This window comes from Juglans microcarpa x Juglans regia, chromosome 4S, assembly GCF_004785595.1.
Source record: "Juglans microcarpa x Juglans regia isolate MS1-56 chromosome 4S, Jm3101_v1.0, whole genome shotgun sequence".
Taxonomy (NCBI): Eukaryota; Viridiplantae; Streptophyta; class Magnoliopsida; order Fagales; family Juglandaceae; genus Juglans; species Juglans microcarpa x Juglans regia.
The window spans coordinates 1,505,640-1,533,247 of record NC_054601.1 but is presented as its reverse complement, the minus strand read 5'-3'; the positions used below and the strand labels follow the sequence as shown (position 1 = coordinate 1,533,247).

At 37.1% G+C, this 27,608-nt stretch overlaps 3 protein-coding genes across 6 annotated transcripts; 1 reads left to right on the top strand and 2 right to left on the bottom strand.

The window, feature by feature from the left end:
• The first annotated feature begins 37 nt into the window (after nt 1-37).
• Nucleotides 38-1,838, top strand: LOC121262448 (molybdate transporter 1-like). The gene has a single exon (XM_041164924.1). The coding sequence runs from the start codon at nt 258-260 to the stop codon at nt 1,680-1,682; it is 1,425 nt and encodes a 474-aa protein (XP_041020858.1). The 5' UTR covers nt 38-257; the 3' UTR covers nt 1,683-1,838.
• A 3,802-nt stretch (nt 1,839-5,640) lies between these two features.
• Nucleotides 5,641-11,268, bottom strand: LOC121262447 (probable ADP-ribosylation factor GTPase-activating protein AGD14). Of its 3 annotated transcripts, none has more exons than XM_041164921.1 (13): nt 11,124-11,268; nt 10,591-10,652; nt 10,407-10,494; nt 10,240-10,301; nt 9,853-9,952; nt 9,331-9,717; nt 8,253-8,846; nt 7,789-7,920; nt 7,604-7,711; nt 7,383-7,514; nt 6,585-6,678; nt 6,362-6,407; nt 5,641-6,028 (listed from the first exon to the last, which is right to left on the bottom strand). In XM_041164921.1, exons 1-13 carry the CDS (start codon nt 11,220-11,222, stop codon nt 5,893-5,895), a joined length of 2,040 nt encoding a protein of 679 aa, XP_041020855.1. In that variant the 5' UTR covers nt 11,223-11,268; the 3' UTR covers nt 5,641-5,892. The 3 variants fall into 3 exon arrangements, with proteins under 3 accessions (XP_041020855.1, XP_041020854.1, XP_041020856.1); XM_041164920.1 differs by having other exon boundaries at nt 7,789-7,953; nt 11,124-11,265; XM_041164922.1 differs by having other exon boundaries at nt 7,431-7,514; nt 7,789-7,953; nt 11,124-11,261.
• Nucleotides 11,269-14,774: 3,506 nt separating this feature from the next.
• Nucleotides 14,775-21,979, bottom strand: LOC121263670. 2 transcript variants are annotated; one of them, XM_041166702.1, is made up of 5 exons: nt 21,718-21,979; nt 19,082-21,606; nt 16,960-18,681; nt 15,891-16,146; nt 14,775-15,794 (listed from the first exon to the last, which is right to left on the bottom strand). In XM_041166702.1, exons 2-5 carry the CDS (start codon nt 21,521-21,523, stop codon nt 15,217-15,219), a joined length of 4,998 nt encoding a protein of 1,665 aa, XP_041022636.1. In that variant the 5' UTR covers nt 21,524-21,606; nt 21,718-21,979; the 3' UTR covers nt 14,775-15,216. The 2 variants fall into 2 exon arrangements, with proteins under 2 accessions (XP_041022636.1, XP_041022635.1); XM_041166701.1 differs by having other exon boundaries at nt 19,082-21,979.
• Nucleotides 21,980-27,608: the final 5,629 nt, after the last annotated feature.

Below are 27,608 nucleotides of genomic sequence, written 5' to 3'. Positions count from 1 at the left end.
CTATTTGTTTAACGCATCTCATCTCAATTCTGTCCAAACAAGGGCTCAAAGTCAAACGTAGAGCAGTTACCTTGGGCCACCAATAGCGGCTGTGGCACGTCGAATATATTTTTTGTTTTCTCCCGGTGCCCTCTAAATCAATCGAAAAGACATATTAACCTTCTGTCAGCTTGGAATCCAGTATAAAATACGGCATCAATCCATATTTATTCCCAACCTTCCATGTTGCATTCGTCTTCTCTCACTGTTACACTTCCATGGAGGCCCAGAACCCTAATACCCCACATCTGCATGGCCTCCAAAACCCACCTGAAACCGCTCGCAAATCTTCTGTGTCCGGTTTCACGGCTAAAGTTGTAGACAAAGTGAAAACCAACTTGGTTTTCCGGTCGAAATGGGCTGAATTGAATGGGGCAATGGGGGACTTAGGCACGTATATACCAATAGTGTTGGCCTTGACACTTGTGGATAACCTTAACCTGGGTACAACATTGATCTTTACCGGGCTCTACAACATTATAACTGGGGCCGTTTATGGCGTCCCCATGCCTGTGCAGCCCATGAAGTCCATCGCTGCCGTGGCCATCTCCGGGACCGGCTTTGGCGTCCCGGAAATCATGGCTTCCGGAATCTTGACCGGGGGGATTTTATTTGTTTTAGGTGTCACGGGGTTGATGCAGCTCGTGTATAAGATAATTCCTCTTTCTGTTGTTAGGGGAATTCAGCTGGCACAAGGCTTGTCATTTACCCTGACCGCGGTGAAGTACATTAGAAAAGTTCAGGATTTTTCTAAGTCTATAGGGGAAAGGCCCTGGCTTGGATTGGATGGAATGGTCTTGGCCATTGTTTGTGCTTGTTTTATTGCCATTGTCAATGGTGCGGGCGACGAACAAAGGGAGGAAAGAGATGAAGAAGTCAATGGTACTCATGATTTGGGTTATGAAGAGAGGCCCCCAAGATCAAAAGGAGGAAACTTTAGAAGAATTATCTTCTCACTTCCTTCAGCTTTTATGATATTTCTTTTGGGTGTTGTATTGGCTTTTATAAGAAACCCTAAAGTGGTGAACGACATCAAATTTGGACCATCTTCTTTTGAAGTGGTGAAAATATCGAAACATGCTTGGAGGGAAGGGTTCATCAAGGGAACAATTCCTCAGCTCCCCTTGTCAGTATTAAATTCTGTGATAGCTGTGTGCAAGTTGTCATCTGATCTTTTTCCGGAAAAGGATTTCTCGGCCACGTCCCTTTCGGTGACTGTAGGATTAATGAATATTATAGGATGTTGGTTTGGAGCCATGCCGAGTTGCCATGGCGCCGGAGGGCTAGCAGGCCAGTACAAGTTTGGTGGCAGAAGTGGTGGGTGTGTGGCTCTTCTTGGTACAGCCAAATTGGTCTTGGGTTTGGTATTAGGGAGTTCTTTGGCCAAGATTTTGAACCAATTTCCTGTTGGGGTCTTAGGAGTTCTCCTCCTGTTCGCCGGGATTGAACTAGCCATGGCTTCAAGGGACATGAATACCAAGGAGGAATCCTTTGTGATGCTTCTTTGCACAGCCGTTTCTCTAGTTGGCTCGAGTGCGGCGCTTGGCTTCGTGTGCGGGATTGTTGCGCATTTGATTTTAAAGCTACGAAATTTTAGTAAGGATCAATCCCTTTCTACGGGATGGATGCATGGAAACCCTTAGCCAAGTGATCTTAATGTTTACCACATGCATATATGCAGTTGCATGTGCTTTGTTTGAAGGATTTGCTTTTGAGGTTTCGGATTTGAAGTTTGAAGTACCGATGTGAATGAAAGTTCTTGGTGGCAAAAATTAAGTCAAGTCATTGCATGTTCTACTTTGTTATTTTATTAATAATTAGAGGACTGCTTACAGTATTGTGAGGCCCCTAAATTAATGTTTCCTAGCTCCCCACCTGCGCTGTAGTTCCCCTACATTAATGTATCATGTAAATATCATTGCTTGCTATGATTATATGAATAAAAAGTAGTCAAAAACTCTTTGTACGTAATTGATGCTTAATTCACGATTGCTTATTCCTTCTAATCATGTTGTCCACTCTTCATGTCCTTGTCTCCCGTGTATCTTGCAATATTGCAGATTCTTGATTAAATGGAATGGAATGAGAACCCAATACATCACTACATATTCTTCGGTGTTAAAGTTTGCAATATTTTATTCGTTTTGTGACAATTCGAATGGCAAATCTTCCACTTCGTAGTTTCTTTATGCAACTTATTATTATTATTATTATTTTGCTAGATATGCAGCTTAATTTATATATGAGTAACTATTACATAAAGAATCCCTATTATTGACTCAAGTGGTAAACATGCACCTTGATCTTATGGTATGCTTTTTACAAGATTTAAGGTTGAGTCCTCTTAGTTGTAAACAATCTCTAGAGATCATCAGACTAGATGATTTTCTCATTGAATTGTCAAAGTTGCACTTGTGAAAAATTCCTTATCTAGGGCATGTCCATTCCGATATTAGTCAGGATATTGTTTTCAGACACCCAATATCAAATCAAAATTATTACATGAAGAAGAAAACAGGCATACATTTGACTCTTTGAAGTAAATGAAAAAAAAAAAAAAAAAAAGAGGAAATGTTGTCCATGAACATTGAACAATCAGTAAAAATGTTAAAAAAAACGATTCTGTTTGGATAGTAAAAGTGTTTCATCTCATCTTATCTCATCATTATAACTGTCTCAGATTTCTATATAAAATATAATAAACAATTTAATTTTTACAAATTTTAAAATAATAATAATATAAAAAATAATATTCTAATAATAATTTATTCAACTTTCAACTTTCATCTAAAACTATCTCGTTTTATCTCACTATCCAAATTGCAACTAATGTTTTTTTTTTTTTTTTTTTTATAGGACAAACCGCACCTAATGCGAAGTGGCATGTTCACAAAATATCTATGCCCCACGTAACTATTACATAGAGAATCCCTATGATTGACTCAAGTGGTAAACATGCACCTTGATCTTATGGCCTAGGGCCTGTCCATTCCGATATTAGTCAGGACATTGTTTTCAGACACCCAATATCAGATCAAAATTATTACATGAAGAAGAAAACACGCATACATTTGACTCTTTGAAGTAAATGAAAAAAAAAAAAAAAACAGAGGAAATGTTGTCCATGAACATTGAACAATCAGTAAAAATGTTAAAAAAACATGGTTCTGTTTGGATAGTAAAAGTGTTTTATCTTATTTCATCTCATCATTATAACTGTTTCAAATTTCTACATAAAATATAATAAATAATTTAATTTTTACAAATTTTAAAATAATAATAATATAAAAAATAATATTCTAATAATAATTTATTTAACTTTCAACTTTTATTTAAAATTATCTCATTTTAATTGTAACTAATGCTGCTTTTTTTTTTGATAGGACAAACCGCACCTAATGCGAAGTGGCATGTTCACATAATATCTATGCCCAACGTAACTATTACACGAGCAGTCGATGGCAGTACCTCTTTATGAGAGATCGATTTGGGGTAAAGATGTTGTGGCAGTCTGCAGAGCATGTTTTGGGCATCGATGCCCATATCGAATATATGAGTGAGTTGGAAAACACCAGAAAAATATCAAAATAGACATCTTCGTTTACAATAATTAATCAAAATAAATAAAGCTTTCAATGAAATAGCACAATAACAAGAAGTGTGTACAAGTAATTCTCATTTTTTGTATAGTTTAGTTATTTGATTGAGAAAATTCAACGATGTTGCTATAAATGTTTAATTTATCTGATCTATTTATTTTATTTTAAAAAATGGTATTAATTTTGTATAAAATATAGAGGGTTTTGATTCATCAGATCAATGGTCAAATGAATACTCCCCCTTACTTAATTGCTTGTCATAGACTCATAGTCTACTACAAATTAAGTTCTTGATCTTGGCAAATTAAACGATAAAAGAAGTCTAGCCCATGAGATATATTTCCATCTTGAGAATTGTTACAAACACAAAGAGATTATACAAAGTAAACCTACAAATTGATGTGATTTCATAAAATCCGTTAGATCTACTTTATAATAAAAGTAATTTTACAATCTGACGCACCACATCTTATAGGTTTACTTTTGTGGAACCCCTTTGTGGTTAAAGTATTTTCCTTTCATCTTTACAACTTCAAACACTAATTTTTTTATTAGGCCCTCTTTTGAAATCCATCATCCATTTGAATCAAGTTTGTTGCTTTCACAAAATAAATATGAAGGTAAAGATTCTAAGAATATGAATAAAGAACCAAATTCCAAATGAAAAAACTACACATTGGCCAGTCATTATAGGATTGTTCATCCGGTTCCGGCATGAGAATTAAAGAGAAAATTGACAAATACTTGGAAGTGCTTGAAAGGACTGAAAGTTTGAAACCCTTTTTTCTAGAGGTGATACCAGCATGGTGCGGGGCCGGGGGTACCCTCCCCGCACCCCGCCCCGGTGCCGGGGAGCAGGGGAAAAAATCACATCCGCCCCGCCCCCCGCTTAGGCCATCCCATTGTGTTTAAAAAAAAAAAATTTGGTCTAAAAATATTTTTTAGACCCAAATTATAATATAATTTAAATAATAAATTAAATTTTATAAATATAAAAAAACCTTAAACTCATTAGAGTCAAATTTTGGATTGATTACTATGTCTCACATTGTTTAAGAATGACTATTGTATTGTCTTGACCTCCTATATAAAGGTTGGTCTAGGAGGCTAAGACAATCCAATGACTTGAATATAATTTTAAGTCTTTAATAAATTATATATATCTATATACAATATATTTATTTATATATTAATATATATATATATAAATAAAAATATATATATGGGAAGCGGGGGGGGGGGGGGGCGGGGCGGGGCCCCGCTGGTGTCATCCCGCCCCCCGCCCCCGCTAGGCCCTCTCCATGATGGGCGGGGTGAAAGCGGGGCGGTGAGGCCCACTGCCCACCCCTACTTTTTTCTTCCTTTGGCTCCCTTGAAAATGCAAATGATGGGAATAATAATGGGTCTATCTCTGATTAAGATCAGTGGCATAGAAGTCAACTTTCAGTCCTTCCAAGCACTTCCAAGTGTTTGTCAATTTCTCTTTAATTCTTCCTATCGGAGTTGACACCTGTTATGGCACGTATCCTCCTCAGCAATGCCCCAACTCCTTTGCCTTTTATGGCCACCTCCTAACTGCCTCCACTCTTCTCAAGTTCAGAGAATATTTAGGTCGATTGTTAACCCAATGTGGAAGTTCACCTGATATCTCCTCGAGCCAGCCAATCAATATTTCATTTGTAGTTACAAGCTCCATTTTTAACCACTTTTTTTTTATTTGTTTTTAGGTATTAAGAAAAATGGATTTGAGATATATAGGTATTCTCTCAAGTTCAGAGAATATTTTTCCAGCACGTTATGTGTAAAACAAGTTTTACATTCCAAAAAAGAAAAAAAGAAAAAAAACAAAGTTCTACACGCAGATCTTACAAGTTGTGCATCACAGATGTGATAAACTTTCCTACCATTAAAAACAAAACAGCCCTCGTCTCGTCCTAAAGAAGTACACTCATAAAACAAAACAAAACAAAACAGAAATAAGAAATAAGAAACAGTAATTCCATGGTACTAAGTTCTCTTTCTCAATTTTATTGATTAAAAGATACATCATTTCATACATACAGCAATCAAAGGCTCTAGCTACAGTACAGTAGTATTATAAATGGTGACAGCAAATCATATGAAAGGATGAAGTGAAATGCATTTATCCATGCACTTCTCTGAGCATTTGCAATGTTTTAATACCCTTGATCACTTGGCAGAAATATAAGAAATAAGCCACCAGATCACTAGGCAAATCATATTGTTCTTTTACTTATCCAAAAGGATTTCCTCCCATTGAAGAAACAGGATTTGGACTGCTCGATGCTGAGTATTTTCCAGTTGACTGTTGAGCTGTGTTTAAGGATCCAAAGACACAATCACTGCCAATCCCACTGAGTCCTTGTGATCTGCAATGACACTCGAGAAAGCTCCGAGTTATCATCCTTGGCAGGGTGTTGAAGTGAGAAAAAACTACTCTTTACAAGGACCCTTTTATTTCCATAGTGTAATTTTGGAAGAAAATAATACGGTATTTGCTTCAAGTGAAATGAAGGGAAGCAATCAACTGGCATTAGGTGTACTTATTATTCAGGATTGTCCCACTTTGAACATAATTTTTTTTTTTTTTTTATAAGTAAAAAAAAATAAAATTATGCTACCACTTTGATGGTCCCACTTTGAGCATGCTTCAAATCGAAAGAGAATAAAAAAAGAACAAAACTGGACCAAGAACATGTTACCTGGATGGTGGCATATTATTATGTGCTTGTGTCCCTATGTATGCACCTGAGATTATTAGATTGAACATCAAAACTAGAGCCAACAAAAAATGGAGCACTAGAGGAATAAATATTTGTTTTAGTAAAAGAAAAGTGAAACTACCCAGGGGCATGGCCGATTCAAAAGAAGATGAATGTGGAGTCATTCCAGATGCATTAGATGGTGATTGAGGTGCCATCAAACCTGAAGACTGGGTACTAAGGCTGGAAGTATATAATAAGGGGCTAGCAGCCGACACATTTGGGAGTGCACCTTGCAAAGATGCCATGGAAGGAAACTACATCACAGATAACACAAATTTTGAAGGTTAGAACAAATTTTATCTGCTTTATTTTATAATTTTTAAGCAAATACCTTGCAAGAGTACCCAAAAAATATGCATTTAGAAAAACAATTTAAATAGGAATATGTCAGTACTGATTTACTGATGATCAATTGTTGAAGTACTTCATACATGCAGAGTTTAATGTCAACACAGTCAAGCCTTTTTTAGTAGAAAAGCCTTTGAAGAAACCTTTTGCTTTGGCATAAAATTTGCATGTGATATAGCTTCCATCTACATGTTTATGGAAAACCAAATAGATACATCAGCACAGACATATGTCTCCAAGTTTTAATACACGTGTCATTCTTTGAGAGGTGAACAGATTCTCAAGGATATGAATATCAAGAATTGTAGTGAGACACCGCATGGATACAGGTTGATGTCATTCAAGTGTAATCAATCACCTTGAGAGCATGATATGGGAAATGAATGTATGTTGTTTAGATTCCAAATAATCATTTCTGTTGTTCAGTGTGCATTTAATAGGGATCCCAATTTAGATATAAGTTCTTCATTTCTGACACATACTTCCTGTTGTATCTTTTTGAAACTCTCCTCCAGCAATTCTTGGTTGGCCACAAATACAAGATAAACATAATTTATAATTTAAGATGTTGAAATGTTCAAGAGAACACTGGGATGAAGGAAAACATTACAATGATCCTAGTATATAGTATCAGTATCAGTTTCAGTTTTGTGCGTACTGGTGGGGCTTCTACTTGAGTTCTTTCTTCATTAAGGTCAAATGGGTTTGTTGATCTTGCTGAGTTGGGAAATGTTGAAACCGTCTGTATGAAAAATATCCATATTAGCACATCATCACTCTGCATATAGTAATACAGATTATTCTGGTGGATTGTTGTGGTGCTGAATGTACCATTGCATTAGGATAATAATGCATGCCAAATCCCATGCCATAAGGAGAACCATTTTGCCAACCTGCAACAGGCGCTGCGACTGCTGCGTAGGCTGCAGTAAAAAGGTCCTACACATAAAATTATAATACATATCACCGAGACTAGTTTTGAGGAAAATTGAAATGGAATAAGGATATGCTATTACCGCAGGAAGTTCCTTTCTTCCATTAGACTGGGTTTCCACTGAAAGAGGCTCAGATCCAGCTCCAGAACCGGTGTCTTGTGCTGATTTTGAGACAGCTTGAGAAGATTGTTCAGTAGGAGCGCTCACATGCCCCTGTCCATCAGGGAGACTCAAGGAAATCCACAGCTAGAGATATGCAGATGAAACAAGAGGATCACAAGATAAACAAGCTTACATAGGGAGAAATTTTATCTGGAAAAATGAAAATGAATCATTTTTCAACTTGCAAACAACTGTACATTCTTTGTCAATTCCACCAATACTAAATTTTCTCGTCTGTAAAATCCAACATTTTTTCACCATTTGGTTTTAATTTGCTGGTCTTTGAAAAAGATTGAGATGCATTCATTAGAGTTGAACATCAAGGTTGAAATTGAAAATGAAATTTAAATCCTAATAGAAAAAGGCCTCATCATGTGCCTCACCTGATCATTTGAAGCTCGAACAGGTGTATTAGTCTGTTGCATGACAGGGCTGTTATCTGCAGCTGAGGATGCGGTAGGATGATATTGCTGGATGTTGAATGGTTTGTCAGAAATTTTAATATTGTCACCATTGTCACTAGGTGCAGCTTGTGGAGAACCAATGTCAAAAGGTTCTTCTGGCGTATAGTGTGTAGTTGACGCTGTTGTAGAAGCTCCAGCACTAATGGGTAATCCGGGCATCTGCTGTACACCTGTAGGGGTGGTGCCTGTGGCTGAGGTTGATAGTGTATCATCATTGCTAGGCCCTTCAGACATGCCACTAGCGGGTACAACTGGGGGTACTGACAATTCAAATATTAAAGATTCGAAAGTATTTGCGCTTGGAACTTGAAATGCCTTCTCCTTTGTAGGCTGTTGAATTGAGGCCATGTCGCCAACACTATCTGAGTGAGGCATCTGTGGTGTCTGTGGTATTGTTTCAGCATCGAGGGGATCAGAATCAGTACTTAAATCAATCAAGCTTCCTGAAATTTTGTGTTTATGTTCTGCTGGGCTCTTATCAGTGGAACACTGGTCACTGGAAGACTCAATCTTCTGCAACGAGGAACACTTAAAGAATAAGTTCCTTTTGAATTAGAAACTCCAAAAATACAGATTAGAAACTGAAGACAAAGGAATAACAAATTCAATGCGCAGAGCTCAAGAACAGCTAGTAATCAGAACTCATGCACTGGAAAAGTCATGCCCTAATAAACTATCACCTTGACCTCACTTAACCAACCAATATAAATATCGCAGAGTTTATAGAAAATGAACAAAATTAAGTTCGGGGAAGAATTACATAAAAGTAAAAGACAGTGTTTACTGTCTAACACAGTTTGACTTGTGAAACATTACTTTCCCAGAAGTATTTCTGTCGAGGTACCTTCCCTGTTGTAGGCTACCTTATATTGTTCCTCAAGGGAATATATGGCAGATGCATCCAGTTAAAAATTCATAATTACATTCTTGAATGAAAGAGAACACATAACAATAACAGGCCTCTGAAAGAAAGGAGGAAACCATAGCATTACGGCACCTGAGAATGGGGAGAACCATCAGCATCCTTCCCGTTAATTGCTGTAGAAAGTTCGCCTACCTGTAGGGGAGGAATGCCGTCTCCCAAAATATCTCTAAGAGAGCGTACCACTGGTGAAAGGGACCTATCTATGTTCTTTGGAAATTGTGAGAAATTACGGGATCCATACTCATTTTCTCGAAACCTGTCATCAACAATCTCGAAGCGGACAGGGTTTCTCCTGAAACCTCCGTATCTTGAATTTTCTTGTGAATATTGAGGACTTCTTCTTTCATCATAATAATATTTGAAACTTCCATCCTCACTTCGCCGACCAGGACTAGAGCTTCTAGACCCACCACGATACGCTTGAACTTTTGTGCTTTCATAAGATTCCTTCTTTTCATTCTGTAGAATATAGAGAAAAAACACTTCAAAAATGAAGGCATCTTTGACTCTAGAGCACTCAATAGAACTTCTATTTTTCCAGTGGACAAAAATCAGAATTTTAAAAGTAGGATATGATCCATATGGAGAGCTTACCGATCTCAGTCTAGGGAGCTGCTTGTCCGTACTCTTCTCTCCGGTGTATTTTCTATCCACATAGACATGCTTAATAAAATCCCGAAGTCTTTGAATATTACTGGAGAATATACGTGAATCAGAAACATTCAATACAAATTCTGAGATCAACATAAAAGGAGTAAAAAAAAATTAAAAAAAAAAAAATGATTTGTCAAGCTCCAAATGACAAGTCTTTTTTATAAAAAAGTGAATTTTACTTTAACAAAAATGTAAAAAAATTGCTTTTTATTAATGAAACTCATTTTTTACAAAAATTTTATATATAACTTATCTATTTGAAACTGATACGTAACATTACTCAAAAAAAAAAAAAAAAAAAACCCATGAAAGGAGTTGGGTAATAACCTTGCATCAGGGTAAAGTTGGCGCCGAGTATCCCAAGATTTGAAATAAATTTGCCTTGCTCGCTACGAACCCATTTGAGTTGATCAAAAAAATAATAATAAGTATAATTAGAGGACGAGAAAGAGCAGTAACTAGATCAAGTACTACAACTGAATATGAATGCATACCTCATTTCCCCCTGCTTGAAGAGCACTAACTTCTTCAGCCCTGAATTTAGCAACCGATACTGATTTTACACGGTGAGTGAATTCCCGACTGGAATACTTGCGATAATTAGTATGTCGCTTTAATTAAGTGAGAATTCTCAGATCATTCAACCAATAGAAAGACAGTGCATCCATAGATACTTACTGCACTCCACTGCAGTTTGTGCAAACAAACGTCAAGAAAGTTGTGCAAACATATTGTGGTCCCTGCTAATAGAACTTATAAGTTAGTCATCCTATCGTTTTATAAAATGGAATCACATGAAAGCATAGAAATTTCAAGAAAAAAAAATAAGACCAGATATCAAGATTATAAATTTCATTTCAAATCAATGACTAATGAAACACAAACATTGCAGATGAAACTGAAGAAGTTTAAGGCATCAAACGACCTCAATGCTCCTAAATAAGAGATAGATATAGTAGTTCAGAAAAATAAACCCTGAAAGTGAAACGCGCGCGCGCGCGCATGTTTTAGGGACGCAAGGCTCACAAGAAAAGAGCCTTGATAGCACCACTCCTCAAACACAGGAATGGGTGCTCAATCCTGTGACTTTAAATGATTGCAGTATACAAAGTAAGCGTGTTTAGAGAATGTCAAAATGCATTTTCCCTGTCAGATTCTCACAACTAAAATCAAATAATAACAAGAGGATCGCTTGTGAAGAAAATTCATACCAAACTGTTGCAATTGATGCATCTTCTATTCTCAGGAAGCCTCAAAAGACCGCGGATAGTTCTTTCAATTCTCTCGTCTTCCTTCATCCGATTTGCCATTGTTAAAAAATTTCACACCTCCTTTATCCCCCCCCCCCCCCCCCCCCCCTCCAAAAAAAAGAAAAGAAGAATGAAAACAACAGATCAATAGAAAGGAACTTTTCTTTTAAAATCAACAGATACACAGTCAATCAGAGCCAAGTTGGTAATGTTCTGTTTATTTCTCCGAGCGAATTGGGCAGGGAAAAAAAGTTTGATATGCTTTCAGGTATTTCTGCACTTCTACTTTCACATGGCAACCTGTATAATGTTGAACGTACAATTTTAGCTTTCAAGTCTCCGCCTTTCCTACATTTTCTCAGCCACCGGACAGGGACAATATCTTGAACCCACTTGGCTAATTTTCCTTTCCCTATTGCAAACAAGCCTTCTTATTTTTGGTTATGTATTTTTAATCAGTATAATCCGAAGATGTAAGAACTAGTTTTGCAATTCTAAGGGAAAACAGGGGGAGAAATTCTGGAATGGGCCTGGTTCTTTGACGGATAGTTGTGCCTAAAGGAACCGCATTGGAAGAGAAATCGGTCTGTGAATGAAAACTTTGAAGAAGAAGACGAAGAAGAAGAATAGGAGAGAATAATATAGCCAAGCATAATTGCAGAGAATTGCACAATTTTTAAGGAATTCAGGAAGGAGATGTATAACAGAAAACCGTTGCTTCTGCGAGCGAGAGAGAGAGAGAGAGAGAGAGGTGAAGAGGATGGGAAGGGAAGTTGCCGGAAATAACGGTTAGCCGAACTGTTGTGGTTTCCGTTGGGCTTAGCTGGAGTACTATGTTGTAAAGGTCAAAAAGGAAAATTTGAATAAAGTTTTTTAAAAATATATATCATATTCAGATTTGTGAAAATAGCCTTAAAAAGGTTGAAAAGTTGTTCAAATATAATTTTTTTAAAGATACTTTGTCATGATTTTTGTAAAAAAAAAATAATTTTTAACTTTCTATTAAAATTGGGACGAATGATTAAATGAAAATATTGAAATAATAAATTTTACTAAGGTAGAAAGGTATTTAGTTTGAAATTGAAAAACTCTTTTGAAAATTTTCAAAAATTAGACTTAACTAAACAGAGTTTAACTTTCGAAAACGATCTCTGCACTGCGTCATGTGCAGTGCTAAATGCGAAATTTCTGATGATTCTTTTTAATGATTTTTTAGAGTATATAAAATAAAGGATAGGATGTTCCATCCACATTTTTAAAAAAGTTGTTATCAGTTAAAATTACATTAGGACATAGTGGTGTCTTGCCTAGGACTAGTTTGGGTGTCAAGGTATTCTCACGTATTACTTTTTCATTATTTTTTTATTATTATATACAGAATATTTTATAATATATTTTTTTATTACTATTTACAGAATATCTCATAATATCACATTACCCAAACGCAAACTAAGACAACGTAATATGCAAGTAATTGATTAATAATTATCAAATAAATACATTAACATGTACAGGGTACATGTTGATCGTTTTAAGGAGCTATCGTGGTTTCACAAAAACTTGCTATTAGAAAATCAAATAGATGAAACAAACTCATATCAACCTCAAACTAGTTTTCCTCACGGCATATCAATTAAGGAAAATTATTTGTATCAGCCCATAGTTGTGCTGCGGTAAAAATAAATAAATAAATAAATAATTTGTGTGGTGTGCTGCGACTACAAGCTAATGCGTAGCTTTACTCATCAACAAATATTAACCATCCTTAATACACTGGATAATAAAAACAGGAAAAATAACTAAAAATAAATACAATTTAAAAAGGTGGATCATTGCCGCTAAATCCAACAGATATTGCAGAATTTTGATTAAGGGTATACAACCAACCATATTGTTGGTTGCAGCCCATTGCGCAATTGAATGCACGCATCGATTCTGAAAACAATATAACTTATCTGCTTGCCACACCTCAAAGCTGTGAAGAAGATATCCCGTGTCTCATGATATGCCTTCTAAAATCCAGTCCGGATTTTGTTGAGGTTTTTCCAAGGCTTTCTAAGAGTCCCCTTCAAATTTTCAATTGTCATCTTCTTGAGTTGTCTTGAAAATGCTTCTTTTACTCCTAGGAAAGCTGCCATGGCTTCACCTTGATGTGGATTGCAACTAGTTGAAAATCCTGTTATTGCAAACTCCACTGAACCATTATGAGCCCTACATATTGATGTTGAGGTACTTCCCGATGATCTTACTGCAACATCAAAAGAGATTGAGAAGTATTCTAGAGGTGGGAGATTTCTGCTGGGGATGCTGTTGATTTCTTTCAAATCTCAAGCATTGCAGTTGTCCCTATAAGTTTTCAAAGCTTTTGAAACAAACAAGTCAATGTTTATACTTTGGGAAGTATGAGTGATTTGATTTCTACAGAACTAGGGGTTGTCCATTACATTGATTGCAAAGATTTGGAATTCATGACTCTCTTGAGAAGAAATGTGCAGATTGGCTGTGGGGTCTAAAATTATCCAATTGGAAATGTTATCCCTGCCAACAGAGAATATATCTAAAGGCCAAGGTGATTGACGCCAAAGAATTATGGAATAGGGGCAATTGAGGAAGAGTGATGCATGTTTTCAGTAGAGATCTAGAAGGCAAAATATTGTTTATCACTTTCCAGATGAAGAGTTTCAGCCAATCTTAAATTCTTAGCCTGCGTTTGGATATTAAACTAAATTGAGTTGAGTTGAGTTGAGATGATAAAATATTATTAGAATATTATTTTTTAATATTATTATTATTTTTGAATTTGAAAAAGTTGAATTTTTTATTATATTTTGTTTTGAAATTTAAAAAAATTATAATAATAAGTTAAAATAGGTTTAAGAATCAAACGAAACCTAAATCCAAAGTTTCTTCCAATTAGAGGGACATGGAAAGAAATAGAGTTATTAGATTGAATTGTTAACGCCACTGCCACATAAGCAGATTTCATAGAGAGATTCCCAGATGAATGATTGGGTCATTTGAGCTTATCACTGATGTTGTGAAATTGATATTGGGCTCAAGGAATTATCTCAGTCTCATGAGCAGAATTTTCTCAAACTAGTTTAGTAGTTAGAGTGGTATAATCTTTGAGTTTTATTATGGACAAACAAGTTTATGTACTAATCTGTATACTAATATTATTACCTTCATATTCTAAATTCAAATTAACAATATTTTTAATAAAATCTACTTTCTGACCAAACATATTGAATGGATACGCGTATTAGTGCGCAAAATCATTTACAATTAGATTTTTCCATAATCTTTTACCTTCTAAGCTTTTTGCATGTCAAAGTTACTGCAAAGCGTAAGACGTAACAAAGAATTAAGTCAATTTATTCTATCCATAGTGTTGTGCAGTCAGAGATTATACCACTCTCCGAGATGAAAATCTTTAACAGAGAGAGACAATATCTCTAATTTTATTAATTATCCCGAAGAAATTAGTAACGATCATCATGCCATAAGATATAACAAACAGGTCGGATTGAAGATTATTATTTATTTTTTTATTTTTTTATCTTTTGTATATATCTAGTAGATGCCAATGTATGAGCAGACAGGAGATTCTGATTCCATTCACGTCGTGTTGTATTATTTGCACCAAGTGCTGCTTTAATTACCGAACCATACACTGCGGTTAAGGAGGGAGAGGAAAAAGAAGCAAAAATATTAATAAAAAAAAAAAAATTCCTGTACAACGATTTGGCAGCCAAAACTCCATGAAAGCCCCTATAACCTGCACGATCAGTACTGCAACAATTGCACTGAACCAAAAAAACTGATGGAAGTGGCAAATCACACTGTTGAAGCAGCAAATCCTTTCTCCCCTTTCGCTGCTCAGAACCTCAATGTTAGAAGATCATTACCGAATCTATGAATAATGACAAACTGCCGCCTCCACTGAAGAAGTATAAACCAGATTGATTCCATTCGAAACGATGTCAATGTGAACAGCAGGCTGGAGGAATAGGTGAATTTCTAGCTCTTGATCATAATATTTCATTTGGTGACTCTACCCATCACCATTTAAGTCCTCAGAAGAGGCTTTGATCGCTTCAGCAGTCATTAGAGCAACCACTGCCTTATGAATAGCCAGATCGGCTCTATAAAGCAACCTCTGAGCCTTCTCTCTCTTGAGCTTAGCCATGTTAACTGCATGTTGCGCAGCACCAGATGCATCGCGCAACCTGAACTCATCAAGATCAGAGCCATCCAACTGTTCAATACTGTGCCTCTGAGATCCATCCAAGTGATAATGCTGCTGTCTTGGCCACTCAGGTGATCCCATATTCCATCTATGAACCCCATTTCTCTTGTCCATAATTCCCTGATTGTATGACATCACCATCCGCTGGTCATTCAGAGATGCAAATGTCCCGAGTTTCTTTGACTTGTTCCTCTGAAATCTTGGGAGTTGATTCCTATCAAACCCATCATTGCTCATAGAGAAAAACCCCGTGCTGCCTGCATCCCGTGATGAAAATATCCTTGGAGATACCTGGGGCAAAGGGGAATCATCTAAAGATTCATAGCTATGACCCAGATATGCAACCTTGTCGTCAGCAAAAGCAATCCCATTCAATCTTCTTCCTGAGGAAACAGATCAAACCAAAATAAGAAAAAAGGTTTGCAAAAAAAAAACAAATCAAAAGAGTGACTGCACATATAAAAGTGCAAGACGATTACCAAAAGCAAGGAAACCATCCTGATCTCCAAAGAATGCATTGCTTTGCCCAGCAACTGAAAACTTCCTCTGAGACCTTTGCTTGGACCCCTTGTTGGGAACTTCCAAACCCCGTGGTTTTAAACAGAAAGCAAACATGGGTGGCTTTTCCATTGGTGCAGCCTTCTCCTGACATCCATTAGGGAGGTGGGTATTGACTTTGGCCATAGCTAGCTCCCACTCATTAACTTCTTGTTGATACCTTTCCCATAGTGGCGGCTGAATAAAGCACAATGAAATGAGCTTTGCAATGCATTACTAGAAACATCTGAACCAGCAGACTATATATACATGAACAAAATAAAAAGGAGTTGGAGAAAATCACAACTTAAAACACCAGCGGAAATGACCCCACATCAAATATATATCACCACAATTGTGTAAATATGCCCAAGAATTAAGGATGTGAAAACAAGGCCAACCAGAAGACGAAAGGCTAAGGAATATGGTAAGCAGTTAGAAAAAAATATTTAGTTGCCTCCTTTCCAAATTACTAATAAAAATTACCTCGTTTTAAAATTGCAGATCAATTTAAACAAGAAAATATATTCCTAGGAAAGATGCGTATATGTTCAAATTTCGTCACTCCTTTTATTATGTGTGCCGCAAATTACATGGTCATCTTACTTTAGCGTTTATATTCTCCAAAAATAACTTGGATGATTTTGACGCCAAAGCAATCTCTGGTAAGCTTAGGAGCATTTCTGCTTTTGTAAATTTCCTGTAATTAGTACTAGTGGCTTCTGAATCTTTTTCATTTGCTACTCAACACTCAAACATGTACAAATGTGAGTATATGTGGCTGTGCACGGGTGTGGAGGTGGCCATGTTACGTAGAGATATGTATGTATGTATGTACCTTTTCTCGTTTTACAAAAACCAGACTCCAGAGAGGCAAGAATAAAAGCCAAGTCCTTTGATAATTAAAGTGCATTTATAACTAGGGGATGGCATCCCACTAAACAAGATTATTTCATATACTACCAAAAAATCATTATTAATTAGTCAGTAGAAAAGAGATTCAGAAGATACCTGAAGATGTCGGATTAAAGGTATTCCTTTCCTCTGCCTTTTTCGACGCCAATGCTCATAAACGGATTTGGTTACATCCATGGGTCCAACTCCATCCATGAGGTCCTCAATTTCGTCAGATGTGAACTGATCACGCTCTTGAGCATATGCAGCCTTCTCAAACCTGTCCATTGTCCTTTCAAACATCTCCTCAGTGATCTTTCCTGAGCTGCAGATGTTGGTTTCAGAGGAAGTTGGATTGTTCAAAATCCACTGCTCATCGTCACTATCAATGTCATATAAGACACGTAATGGATTCAAAGCCATCTCAACATCTGTTTCAACCTGACGGATGTATTTTGAAGAACTGCGAACAAATGCCATTTCTGTTCCATTATCATCGTTTTTCTCTATCAAGTGAACCCCAGGAATGGGAATGTTTTTAATCAAAGCAGCACGAATATTGCGATTGTAACACTCTTCATGCATCTCCTTGAAAAGAGCCCACTGACTCCTATCTGGAAACTCCAAAACCCAATCTTTTCCTCCTTTCCACATCATGGCATGAGTGTAACGGTTTGTTGACCCAGGCTGCAAAAACTGATGTGCCTTGTATGAATATTTTGTAGCCCCCGAAAGTTTTACAGCAAGCCTCCACTCATTATGATCAAAAAGCTCTAGTACAAGTTGTGCTCCACATTCTCTCCACCCTCTGTCACCAAGTGTGATCAACACATTTACATAACAAGATAACAACTCCACGTTCCTTTGAGAGCCTCCAGAAACATCTGATGATCTCTTCTCATTAGCCCTTCTGATTCGTTTGTGAGGAAGCACTTTCTGGTGATGATTTCTATGCTTCGAGTTAACATCAAAACCTCCAAGAGGCAACGAGTATGAAACCTGAGTTCGTGGCTTTTTAGGTCCATTGCTAAAGCCATTTTGGACGATGTCAGATTTTCCATCTGTCCATCCATGTGAGAGGTACCCAAATGACGAAAAATTATTTTTATTTCGATGCCATGTACTCCTTGGAGCAGTAGGGTTGGGGCTGGGGATGATGCCACCATTCCTACTCCAAGACAGATCTGTAGAATGCTGAGCATTGTGTAATTCACCATTCTCAGGCTTCTCAAATTGATTAGTTGGCGGAATTTCAACACTCAAATCATTCAAAAAAGATTGGGAACTGGTATCAGACATATCTCTGTCAACTGAAGGTCTTGGCAATAAAGCACATTCTTCCTGATCAGAATGGTGGCTTTGCCACTTCTGTAGCTGGACAGTGGCATTGGTTCCAGCCTTTTCAGAATCCCGGGAACTGGAAGACATTCTAGAGAAATCAAGATCAACATTTTTGGAGTTCCAAGAGGAGTTTATGCAATCTCCATCGTCTGATTTGCCACGAGAAATCCATCCATCACAAACAGTATTAATCCCAACAATATCCTTAGAGCAGTTCTCCATAGTAAAACAGTCATCTGCCCTCGAACTCCCAGAGTTTTCTGGATGCTCTACTGAATCACGGTCCCGGAAACTGACATGAGCAACACGATGTTCCATAAGCAGCTTCAGATGCAAGCTAAGAAAAAATGTAGGTGCAGCAGAAAAACAAAGAGCAAATGGAGCAAGTTTCCAGCACATCTCATTGAAATTAGATGACGGCTTGTTGATCTTCATGAGGGTACAATCTCTGGCCAACCCCATGACACTTACACCCTGCTTAGACTTATTCCATAAGTCCTGGTTGGAGGAAAAACTTATAGGAGTTAATACAGATCATTTTTTTTTTATAAGTAGGAGTTAATACAGATCATAAACCAGATTAAAGAAAAATAGCCACCTTTCCATGCCTGACAGTCCATGGCAACAAAAATATATTCTCTTTGCTTTACTAATAAACTTGATTCATAATGGGAAGAGGCAGTAGCTAGAATAGAGATAAATATCTAAATGGAGGGGGAAGAAATACAAAATGGAAAAATATCCATGTATCTATTTCTAGCTCTTAATTGGGTGCATTCTCTTGTATACTTCCTGTGTAGTATCAATAAAATTTCTTTTACCTATCAAAAAACTTTTGGAAAAATATTCACATCCAATGAATCAAACTCGAGAAATGGAGGAAAAATAAAAGGAGTACCTTGACAGAGGAGGTCCACGCACGATCAGAAGTGATAGGGAATTGATTTCTTCCATTTTGAAATGCATGAATGTTATCATAAGTGCATTCTGACAGAGGTAGTTGCCTGGTAAGCAAACAATGCCTCTTAAGTTTACAGTCTAGGTACACCCACTTCGAATTCTTCAGTTCAGAGAAGTTGTAGAATGCAAACACAAGCTGCTTTCTAAGATCTTGAACACCTGAGAATTTAAACCTAATTGAAGTTGCTGGCAATTGAGAGTCTAAACACTTACCCTGTTCCTTTGGGTCATGAAATACTCTCAGGACGAGAAAAACAAAGGCTAAAACCTGCTTGAAGCAACCTTCAAACAAGAGAAACCTCAGTCCAACTACATTATCAATGAAAAGCATCTCCAAGTGAACCTTTGGCCAGATGGTCATCACCATTCCATGCTGAAGTAATAATATAGCTCGAAAGAACCAAAAGTTATCTGCTCCAAATGAGTCATTCAGGACTAAGTGCAACGGGAAGCTTAACTCGAACCTGATTTGCCCAGACTTTATTGATGAAAAAGAGAAATCCAACAACCCTACATTGTCAAACAAATCAGGGTCCAACCTTCCAGGAGAAACATTGTGCTCTTCGGAATCACCAATTTCATCAACAAGAGGAGCACATGATGCAACAGAATCAGGTGTACTTCTTGATACAGGAGCATCCTTGGATGTATGATACAAGTCTCGGCCTGTTTTGTGCAGCCGCCGCCTAAAATAAACAATAGGCAGTTTTCTATCTTTGGGGCAAGCGGTAGCCATGGTATGCCTCTCGAGCCTTACAGCTTCGGATAGTCTGCCTGAAAAATTGGTATTACCAGGTAATTTACTCTCATCCTGATCTCTTTTCAAAGAACCCCCATCCAAACAATGATGCGGATTTAAAGTTTCGTCAGACGAACCTGCAGACCCAGGCTGCAAAGATGGACCAGATGTCTTCTGTTTCTTTGCAGCACTAGAGGGAGAAGATTTGATCCAACGAGTTGACCGAGCCAACCATGAGATGATGGGCTCTGAGTCCTTAAAGCTGCCTACACAACTCTCATCCTCTTTAGTCAAGCCTCTAGTTTCCTTTTCTCTACTCTTCAAGCTTCTTTTTCCCTCAGCGGAATTTCTATTAGCTGATTTTCTCCGCCCTGCCTTACCAAGAACTTCACTAGGCAGCAACAAAAGTTTGAACCTCTCATTCTGGAGGTTAATCCATTCCTCATCGCGATCATCATATTTGACATGATGAAGTTTTCTTTCTTTGTCATAGTCATTCACAAGGCCATAATACCAGCTCTGGTCCAAAGGCCAAAAGACCTTGATTCGCCGGTTCAATACCCAATATGGGTCCAAGTCCCCAAAGAAAATTTCATAGAAGTGGCGCCTTTTCCTCAATTGTCCTTTCTCTTTGTGCTGCTTCCTTGGTCTCAATACTCTAAAAGCAGCATCAACAGATGCAGATTCTGACCCAGATAATGACTTAGACCTACGACCAACAAAATCTCGTCCTGAAGATAAGAAAAAAGACAACCCATTCATGGATTGCAATGCAGAAGCCTTGCTGTTTGAAGAAAACCCAGTACAGCTAGGATCAAACCGTGATGATAGCATCCTCGCCGCATTCTCTTCAAGATTCTCCTCATCATCTTCCCGTGACTCATCAGATGTAGTAACAGAATTATCAACCAAGGACACAGCCTCCTCCACTACAGTTTTACGATCTGGTATCAAATCCCTCCTTTTTCTCCGGTTCCTTAGAGACTTTTTCAAAGACAAGTCACCATTGGTCGCAACCAAAACACCTGCATGCCCTTCTTCATTTGAGTGCATGGCCAAATTCGGCTCACTATTTCCATTTTCCTTAAATTCGTCAAAACCCTTTTTTAGTTTAACTTTTGAAGACTCAACCTGGGCATCTGAATCATCGGGGCTTGACTTGTCTATCTGATCAACAAGGGCTACTTGACTACTAGACTCGCCCGCCGACTTCAACACTTGATGGCCTTCAAACTTCTTTCGACCAGTAAAACCCCTCTTCCGCTTCGGAATCCAAATGAAATTATCATTTAAACTATGAGAAACAGCATCAAACCCACTACTGCTATTCAATTTCTGACTCAAACCCGAATTCAGATCCTTCGTATCATGGGAACTGGAATTTGACTGACCACTATACACTCCATCCACACTCTTTTTGCTGCTATCATTAACATTTTGTAAACTACTCAGAGAAACCTCTTTCCTATTCTTCTTCTTGTTCCTCCTATAGTCACCATCCTCAGAGCTACTATTATTCCTCTTCAAATTCCTACTCTGAAGCTCTTTCGTTGCCCTATTTTTATACAAACTCTTAAGATCCAGAGATCTAGATTTCTTAGGAATTGTAGCGCCATGTGAGTTTTCTACTCTATTTTCCATTAACTTTCATAAATCCAGACACCCAAATCGAAAATCCCCAATTTTCACATTCCATCATTCATGCCCCTGCGCATTTTAGAGATCTGTCCACCAAAACCATCACAAAAATCCCCCGGAATGACACATAATTAACGATCAAACCTCATCTACCACTTATACAGATCCATAGTCAAGCAAAATGGAACGATACATACCTCAACCAACATGCCACGAAAAAAAAAAAACGGAATCCTCGGAAAAATCGTGAAGATCACGAACAAGAAGCATGGACTAGAGTGTGAATACGACGAGCCTTCTCATTTGAAACCCTAATAGATTCGAAGATTTTCCGCATTAATTTCCAGGAATTTTGATATTTTCGCTCCTATTTTTTCTTCTTCTTTTTTACCATGAGAGACGGACGGAAGCTAGGGTTTCTTTTGTTTGCAGGAGATCAGGGTTTAGAATTTAGATCGATAAATGACAAAAAATAAAATAAATAAAGGAAAGATAAAGTAAATGAAAAGGAAAAGGAAAATATGATGAAGACATTTGGAGGGTTCACAATGTGTTAAATGGCACACTGTGCACTGTCCGATTCGGAAGCTGTGGTGGGGATATTGTTAGAACGATTTAAGCCTGGTTTGGAAAGTAGAAGATATGAAATGGTCTTACATGAGAATTAAGAATGAGAATTAAGAATCGAATAAAATATTATTTTTTGATATTATTATTATTTAAAATTTTAAAATAATTGAATTAATATTTTAAAAAATTTAAATTATTTACTATATTTTATATAAAATTTGATAAAATCATAATAATAAAATAAACACGCTTAAAATTTAAGAATTTAGACCAGCTCTAAAATTGACGTTAGCTTTTGGGGAAACAAGAGAGGTCCGATCATTAGTATTGTGGCCAGCTCCACGTGGAGGGCCGAGATCCGAAATTTAGATTCTATGGCCAACAACTTAGGCCTAGTTTATTTTCAGGAAATATTTCATTTCATCTCATCTTACTTTATCATTATAATTTTTTTAAATTCCTACATAAAATAAAATAAATAATTTAACTTTTTCAAATCCTAAAATAAAAATAATATTAAAAAATATATTCTAACAATATTTTATTCAACTTTTTAACTTAATCTCATCTCATCTCACCTCATCTCTAAAAACAAACGAGCTCTTAAATTGTATTCCGCTTTTGAATTGCATTCGGTGCAAATAATGCTGTCACGCCAGTTTGGCCTATTTTATTTACTTTTGTGCACTCATAGTTTGCCAAAAAAAATATATAAGAAAAGCATTAGAGATTCAAATGTTCAATATGTTAGTTTTGTTCTATAGGACCGGTTCTAGAGAGAGAAACTCCATCTTCTCTCTACAAAACCCTTCCAAATCCGGTTCTAGCTTTGAGGGGGAGGGTGTTTGGCTCCTCCCTCTCACCTCCTTCCTGTCTATATGTTCAATATGTTAGTTTTGTTTTATTTTGACGTGTTTTCGTTTTAGCTCTATTAAGGGGTGCTCTTTCGAGTGATCTCTTTTTTGCATAAATTTTGTTCCTCCTTCTTTCTATATTATGTGTTTCTGAATATACTTATAGATCCGGAACCTCATCTCTAATTTTTTCTTTCGGACCCGTATGTGGTGTTGAGTCGCCTGGAACGACCGCAGCTGGGGCAGGAGTTGGTCGAGAGGGGCGGGCGATGCTATGGCCGGTTGGTCATGCGGCGAAGCTTGTGCGTAGGAGGTCTTTTGCGCAATGGAGGTTGGTGTTCGTGCGAGCTGGGTGCTCGTGCCGTCTGGACTTGGGATGTCGATGCTTGCGGTGGACGCGCTATTCTGAGCTCACGCCAATGCTGGTGAAGGGTGGTGGTAGCAGAGAGGGAGATGGCCTTAGGAGAGAGTGGCAGAGGGGGTGATGGGCAACGTAAATCGCAGAAGAAGAAGAAGAAGGTAGTAGAAGGCAGTAGCAGAAAAAGAAAGAATAGACAAAAGAAAATAAAGGAAAGTAGAAGGGGGCGGCGGGCCCACTTGTTTTTTTTGTGTTTTGGTATTTTTTATTGTATTTTTCGTGTGTAATTTTCGGTTTTTAGTTTTTAATAAAAAAAGAAATAGGCTATTTTGGATTTGATTTCTATAGTAGCAGAGTCCTATATTCCTCCTGTCTGTAAGGATGGAGGGGGATGGTGCTTCTCTTCTTTGGATGAGGGTTTAGTTCTGTTTTTACAGAGCGCTCTATCTGTTAGGAGAGAGTTTTATAGAAGTTAAGACAATGTCCGCCATAATTAAATTTATGTGCGGTGGTGCCCCTGAGCAGATGTGCGTAGTTTGACTTTCAGTTCAGGTTTGTCCTGTATTTATAAGTCACATATGTAACTTCGGTTTATGAAATGAAATTAAGTCTATTTAAAAAAAAAAAGATTTCACGAACTAATGTGCCATGTGGATTTTTTAAAATTTTTTATTTCACTTGGCCACTTCCTAACCGTCCCCCATTTTCCTTTAGGTATTTTTTATTTCACTTCCGTCCCGAGTTTTCCTCCCCAACTTTCCTTTTTTTTTTCTCTCTCTCACTTCTCCTGTACCATACCCCCTCCCCAAAACATAGACTCGTTTGCCAATTCCCCCTGCCGCAGTCTCGTCGAGTCTTCGATAGGCTAGACAACATCGTCGACAACCCTCTACCGCCAAATATCTATCTCTGTTTAGTTGATGAAAAAATAAAAAGAAATAATAGTTGTTCTCTATTTGGTTGTTGAGACAATAAAAATAAATAATATTTATTCTCTGTTTGGTTGTTGAGAAAATAAAAGAAAACTAATGTTTGTTCTCTGTTTGGTTGTTGTGAAAATAAAATTGCAACTTATTCTTTGTTTGTAACTTTGGTTGTTGAGAAAATAAAATTGCAACTTGTTCTTTGTTTGTGACTTTGGTTATTGAGAAAATGAATGGAAAATAATATTTGTTCTCTATTTGGTTGTCAAAAAAATAAAAAGAAAATAGAATGAATATGAGAGGAGGGAAAGAGAGATGTCGGCTATTTGCTGCCAATGAGGGATGGGAACAGCGGCGGCGACGTTGGCTATTTTCTAAGGCTGGCTTTGATGAGCGACGCTAGCTATTTGCTAGGGATGACGACGTGGGTTTGCAACAAGAGGGAATTAAAAGGAGGGGAAAGATGGATTGGGGTTGGTGCTGGGAAGGGAGGAAAAATAAAAACCTTAAACTTGCGTGGTGCAGTGCCACGTCAGTTTGTGAGATCATTTTGTGTCTCTAACAGCCCTCAAAAAATAAAGAAGACCAAATTTTATAGATTGATTTTGGGGAGCTCTTAGGAAGTGTTTGGATTTTTTTATTGGTACTAAATGTCGAAGAATAGCGTTTCAACTAATTCTACGAGTGTATCGACCCTATACAATGAATTTCTTGCAAGTACACATCAAATAATTCAAGAGGAAAATCTCTCAGTCCAATAATCCTTAAAGATTGTATGCAAAGATATTTGAATCTTAATCCTAGCAGGCGTACCATAAGCCTAAGGCTCTTAGGAAGTACATAGATGATAGAGAGTGTCAAACACTCCCTTACGAGTCATGCTCTAAGCCAAATTCCACTGAGGACAAATATAGACAATAAGCACAAGTATCATCTCCTAAAAATTGTGCTCACAAAGACAAACTTGTGATCTCATGCACCAAATTGTATAAAAATTAATATATATATTCCAATTCAACTCAAATGCATAATATTTAACCCTTTTTTTTTTTTATAATAAATAGTCATGTTTCAAGCAAATTGAATTTGTGCATGAAAACTATACAACTAGAGGTGTAACCGGTCCAATTTGATCTATTTTTGATAAATTTTGGGATCGAACCGGTGTGCACTGATTTTACATTTTTAAGAACCGATATCGTACCGGTTACCCTCTTAAACCGGTATTTCTAATTTTACCAGTTTCGGTTCGATTTTCCAGTTTTTAATATATATTAAATCCATAATCTCTTATACTTATGTATGTAAAGCAAGTGCTATTAGGGTTTATAAAGTTTTATTAGATGTCTAGAAGTAATCAATCGCAGCGCATCATTATCTACTATGGCTCTTAATTTGTAGCATATCGTGGATTAAGAGTTAACTTAAAGGCAGCGAAGACATAGAGGACCACAGCGGAAAGAATGAAGAAGAAAGGGAAAGTAGTAGTTAATTTGTTAAGCTTTGTAATGGATGCAGTTTTGTTTAGCTATGTAAGAACAACGTCATTTACTGTATTGGTTTATGTAATAAGTAGAGTGATGTCATTTTGTTATACTGATTTTGTAAACATGGGGAGCAAGGTCGTATGGCATGATGGAGAAGTATGTTATAAAAAGGAAAGAAAACAAGAGAAATGCATTTGAGCTTTGGTAATCATTTTGTTCTCTCTCTCTCTCTCTCTATATATATATATCTAATTATTGGTTATTAAATATTAATTATCTCGAATTAAGCCATTTGGAGAGGGTTCGCTATAGTTGGTATAAGTTGTCATGGTAGAAAGAGCTCGATCATATGCTTAGCTAGCTGAATCATTGAATCACCCCTGGCAATAACAAGAAAGACAACAAAAGCAAATTAAAGATACAATTGCCATCTTGTTGCAACAACGCGAGACTGCCCATGTAAACAAGGAAAATAAAGACAATAAATTTAATGAAATGTTGTAGCAAGTCTTAATAATTCCAATAAATGGTTAATCGGGTAATAAAGCAACAAGAATGAATAGTCACTATAATCACACTTTTGGTATGAACGGTGATGTCAATGAACGAGTCGGTGAGATACACCATCGGGAGACTTTTGACAGAGGCTTTACCAAGAGAATTAAGTTGGAACTCCAAAGGTTTGGTGGCAAGAACCTTTCCACTTGGGTCTATAGAACAAACCAGTATTTCTTGTACCACCAATTTCCTACTGGTCAGGTAATTTCCATAGGCTCATTTCATATGGATAAAGATGCCTCGATATAGTTTCAGGATGCTAGTGAAGCAAGCGCTTTTCATTATTGGAAATAGTTTGTGTAGGCTGTTCATACAAGACTTGGTTTATCACTTTATGACGATCTAATAGAGGCCCTTACAAGATTAAAGTAGGTTAGTACGGTAATTGCTTATAAAGCTGAATTTGAAATATTTTTTAATAGAGTTGAATATGTTTCTAAAAAGAATAAACTTAGTTGCTTCTTTGGTGGTTTAAGAGATAAAATTAAGCTACCTATTAGAATGTGGAATCCTGTAAACTTGAATGATGCAATTAGGTTAGCCAAAATTCAAGAACTGTATGTGTGGAGTACAAGAAGACAATATAATAATGGATCTTTGGACGCTAGCCAGCAAGAGTTAGGGTTGAATGTGTATAACTCTGAAAAAATGGGTTCCATTTTAGGAACACTTAAAACCCAACTAAGGTAACTGAAGCACAAATTTAGAAACGTAGGGAGAAGAGCCTTTGCCAATATTGTGCTTATTGGAGGGTATGAAGTTGTCTGATAGTAGTGCCATTGAACCTGACTGGTATCATGAACAAGTTACAGATCTTGTAGATGGAGTAGTTGAGGAATGCATAGAGATTGCCTCAATCTCATTGCAAGTTATGGTGGGTACATCAAGTCTTAAAACAACGAGGGTAATGGAACAATTGAAGACAAAATGGGTGGTTATTTTAGTTGATATTAAAAGTATTTATGAGTACTTCAGTAGCTTCTAAGTATAGTTTGTATGTCTAAAAATCTCATTCAATTCAAATGAAAGTAGCCAATAGCTAGGGGTGATATCCATGCCCCCACGGGGTCGACCCATCTCCGCCCCTGTATGGGCGAGGGGTGGGGTTTTGGCAGGGGCGAGGGTGGATCTCTCATCCGCCCCACCCCTCGCCCACTTCAATAGTGCCCATGGCCTACAAGACACATAAATTATTTATGAGCGTAAAAGTGACTAAAGACATATTTTTAGACCAAAATTGTAAATTTAAATGTTTAAATACGATTATAATTTAAAAACTAATAACATAGTTTTAAATTTATTGGTGTATACTTTGTGTAAGTCAGAAAGTTGCCTAAT